At 46.8% G+C, this 4,480-nt stretch overlaps 1 protein-coding gene across 1 annotated transcript in view; it reads left to right on the top strand.

The window, feature by feature from the left end:
* The first annotated feature begins 457 nt into the window (after window positions 1-457).
* The window catches only part of VPS36 (vacuolar protein sorting 36 homolog), a 103,168-nt gene continuing 99,145 nt past the window's right edge, over window positions 458-4,480 (top strand). The window contains exon 1 of the mRNA XM_082248352.1: window positions 458-720. Within this exon, the coding sequence (XP_082104478.1) occupies window positions 625-720 (96 nt within the window). The 5' untranslated portion in view covers window positions 458-624. The remainder of the gene's footprint in view (window positions 721-4,480) is intronic.

Here is a 4,480-nt window from a genome sequence, read left to right as displayed (position 1 = left end):
TCCCCCCTGCGCGATTGGTTCCCGTTTACACAGTTCTCCAATCACAACTCTCCTCCAGAATACAAGAGGCTATAATTGGCTAAATACCGTGTTATTGTCGCTTTACCAATCAGTTTAAAGTACTTGTCACGTGATACATAGAGTTTTTTTCTGCTGAGCCAATGGGGCCGGATGGTGGGCGTGACAGGAACACAGCTGCTGGGTTTGGTGATAATGAATGACTGCAGATTGGCTGAACACAACTTCACCCATTCACACGCCCCCCCCCCCCCCGGCTGCAGTACTGCCATACATTCTAACATAGGTTTTATGCAGTGCAATCCAGTACGCTATTTGGAGTCACGTGATTTTCAGGAAGGAAAGTTGGAACTTGTCACTGGTTGCTTTAGCGGATCATATGGTATAGCTTGTTCAGGAAAATCTGTCCCCATACCAGGAGCCATTGTGTTGGCTCCCTTCCATTAGGTTTCATAGGGTTTTGAGCTTCAAAACAATGGCCGACGTCCTGCGCCTTGGTTCTTATTTTTAGGAAGGGGTTTGTTTTCATCGCCGTGTATTGACTTCCTGCTGTAGTCAGAGCCTGGCTCTGGTTTCCTTGTTAGTGGCCCGGTGTCATCTGTTGGTATGGATCGCTTCTCGTGGTGCACTGGTCTGCTGGATATTGAGGAGACACTGGTGATCCAGCAGAGAGGGGTGCGCCTGTCAGATGGGGAGGATAAGGTCAGTGCTGGCTGTCATAAAGCTTTATTTACTCAGACAGTGGCCAGAAAAAAATCATTAATAATGCTCAAACAATTTTCTGCCAGGGGTAGGGGGGATATTATGGAAAATTGAAGGGGGTTTTGTGTTAAAGGGAACCTGTCATTGCACATAAAGTGGAACTAAAGTTCTGCGGTGACACAAACCTCTTCAATGTTCACAATCTATATTTTTAAATATTTTTTTTTGCATGCAGAATGATCTCCCATGAGCACCTATAGGAGTAGTATTCTGTGCTGGCCAATCAGGACCACTAAATATCCTGCACCTGGAAGAAGGTGGGAAAATTATGTCACTGCCAGCGGGGGAGTTCATAGATGTCACAGGATTGTGGTGGAGGAAAGTATTCCTGGGCTTTAGTTCCATCTTAGAGCCCATTCACACTACAATGCACATAAAAACACGCATGCAGTTAATTGTGCTTTTGTGCGTGTTTATGTGATTTCTTCTGCAAAGTTCTTTGTTTTTCAAAGGCATGTTTCCTCCTCCTCTGACCTAAGACCTCATGCACTCAGGGTGTTTGAAAAATGGATGAAAACAAAAAAACTATGGAGTGTCCCAGGGTGTCAAAACCCGCTCACAATGTATGAAGTGGGGGGTGTGTGTCACCTGTTAATTTTCATACCATACGGTCAATGTATAGACCGGGGAGCCCAGCAACCAATCAATAAGGACCAAAGAAAAAGAGGTTGCAAAATTATGGCTCTACACTGGTTTGTGAAAAAATGAAAAAAAAATCTTTACTGAGAAAGCAAATACATAAAAAACCAACCACAAATATAGGTGTCCTTTTATGAAACGGAGATGAGCAGTGATCCTGCTGATCGCAGCTCATTTCCAATATTTATTGGTTTATGAAACAGAGATGATCGGGGGAGAACATGTTCTCTGCTGATCATCTCTACACATGGAGAATCTGTCATTGACAGACAAAGAAATGGCCAGGTTATGAAGCTGCGATCTCTGCACTTCACTGGTGATCTGGGTCAGAATTCACACTCCCGGATTCACCAGCCTGGAGGTGAAGAGAAGACAGAATCGGGGGGGGAAGGAAGATTATCGACTTCCTTCTTCGTTCAGATCCCCCAAAACAGTAATCATGTCCCCCTGCCATATTTATTTATGTATGTATGTATATATATATATATATATATTTCATGTGTGTGTATATATATATATATATATATATATATATATATATATATATATATATAAAATGTGTGTGTATGCAGTATATATGTAAATTTATGTAGGGGGACTAATTATTTTATTAACATTAGTGGGGGTCGGACGCAATTGTCCTCAGCAGTGACAATCTATCACTGCTTTTTAAACGGTTTCTCGTACTGTAATCTCGCTTTGTCTCACGAGATTACAGGCGGCCCATTCACTTGTACACAGATCTCGGCCGTTCTCCGAGGAAAAAACTTCTCCTCTGATCACCCAGTGAGAACTGAAGTTCACCGCTTCATAAAAAGGGTGCCAGAGGTGATAATTTTCCCCGGAGAACTGCCGAGAAGTGAACGGTGAAAAAAATTCACAGTTTCATAAATGGACACCATAGTGCCTGGTAGAACAAGAAGACCATGAGCTTAATGTCACTCCACCCCACACCCAGGGCCACACCGACCAGCACTGATATCCAGCTGTGTTGCCTCTGCACCAGAATTGGGATCAAGGCTGAAAATATTCCATAGAATGATTTGTATGCTGAAAAAACCTCAGATTGAGGTGCAGATATTCATGTGGCCTTGATCCCTTGGCCGGAGTTTAGACTGCAGGGGACTACTGGCTCTTGGCTGGGAGGTGATGTATAGTACAGCAATGAAGCCGATGAATGATATTTCCTGTGGGTGAGACCATGGGGATACCCACAGCCAAGAGCCAGTAGTCCCCTGCAGTCTGAACTGTCACATTGTCAGGATTGCTAACTGTCACATTTGCTTGTGTCCTCAACCAAACTGTCAAATGACTGGTGCCACAACTGATCACATGTGCAGCACCATGGCAGTTGCAGATCAAACAGAAGCTAGGAGGGTAGGGATGGGCTCAGGCTTGTTCGGATTGTACACGCTGCCTATGATTGGTGGTGTACAGTGATGGCTTCCTGGCGGGTACGATCCAAACACGCCTGAGCCCATCATTATAGGAGAGTTTAAAGTAATATTAAAGTCAAGCTTTTTTTTAAAAAAAAAAAAAGTACCAACATGTTATTCATATCTGCTCTGTACAGTGGTTTTGCACAGAGCAGCCCCAAACCTCCTCTTCTGGGGTCCCCTGCTGGTGCTCTTGCTACTCGCTCCTGCCAAGTGCTCCCACAGAAAACACCTTGTTCTGGGGGCACCCAAGCAGGCTCGCTTCCAGCCCTTGCCCTGTGTGTCCATTCACACGCAGAGCCATGGCTTGGCACCCCTCTCTCTCCTCATTGGCTCACTGGCTGTGATTGACAGCAGCAGGAGCCACCGGCTGTCTCAATCAAGGAGTAGGGAGAGTCCCCGGAGAGCTGAGGCTCTTGTGCACATCCCTGGATCTTAATGGGGCTCAGGTACGTATTGGGGGGGGTGGGGGCTGCTGCACAGAGATGTTTTTATTTGTCTTCATGCATATGTAGCAGGATTTCTAGGCCTTGGGTCTGCCGTTGCTACCGGTGACACTTCCAACACATTTAAGTTGTGACCCCAGGTGTGAGAACTGAGACAATGACCATTCCGGCATTTTTGGTTTGTTTGTTTTATTGTAATTAGGGGATGGGAGAAGGGAATGAGTGGGATACTCCTCTGGCTCAACTAGGTACACTTTGGGACACTTGAAGAAAAATGCCTGTTAGCACTGCCTTGACGCCGGCTGAATGCCAACCAGCACTTCCTGACACTCAAAAATGCTATAGTACTGAAACTGTGCTGGAACCCCGACTTTAATTCAGAACATCCAGGACTGTAGAACAATTGACTCCTGACACTGCTTTAGCTCAAAAGTCACTGAACAGCTCCCTCCAGCCCTGCACTGACTGAGGTAGCTCTGTGTAGATACTTGTGCTGCTGCAACTCTTAACCTTGTACACTTCACACTGTGCAATCACTCTTCAGGGCCCAAACTACAGGCGCCCCCTTTCACACTTCAGGGTCCTCTACCTAGGTACCCCCTCTAATACTTCAGGGTCCTCTGACCAGGCACCCCCTTTCACAATTAGCTGACTCCTGGATCCCTGGAACCTTCTCCGGGGTGGTCCCCTATGACACTAGGTAGACCCCCAGGGGCAGTCCACAGTACTCCCAACCTTTTGTAGGCTTTCCTGGAACTGGACCCCTCTCTCTCTCCGCTGGTTCTCGGCACACCGGATCCCTCTGCAGCTCAGCTTCACTCTCTTTGGATTTCCAGGTCGCCACCCGGGACACCCGCTTCCTCTGACAGGAGGAGAGACAGCCGTACTCTTCCTCCTGGGACTCTGCTTCCCGCCAAAGCCACAGCGTCATGCACCCCCTTCAGACTTATACCCACTCCCAGAGTCCTGTGTGGCAGAATCTGCCTTCTGGTGTAGATATAGGCCTGAATGTGTCCCTGATTGAGTTTCCTCCACTGCCCAATAAGAAACCTTTCATAGAGCCAGTGGGGAGACTCCCCTCTCAGCAGACACACCTGGGAACCATGACAACCTACTGAAAATCATGGCCATGCTGTTAGGCAGCCAAGACCCATATACTTTACCTAGCACCTACCTGTA

The sequence above is a fragment of the Pelophylax lessonae genome (genome assembly GCF_965119305.1).
Source record: "Pelophylax lessonae genome assembly, chromosome: 2".
NCBI lineage: Eukaryota > Metazoa > Chordata > Amphibia > Anura > Ranidae > Pelophylax > Pelophylax lessonae.
Note: the sequence above shows the minus strand (reverse complement) of the source record. Positions and strands in the feature narration are given on the sequence as shown.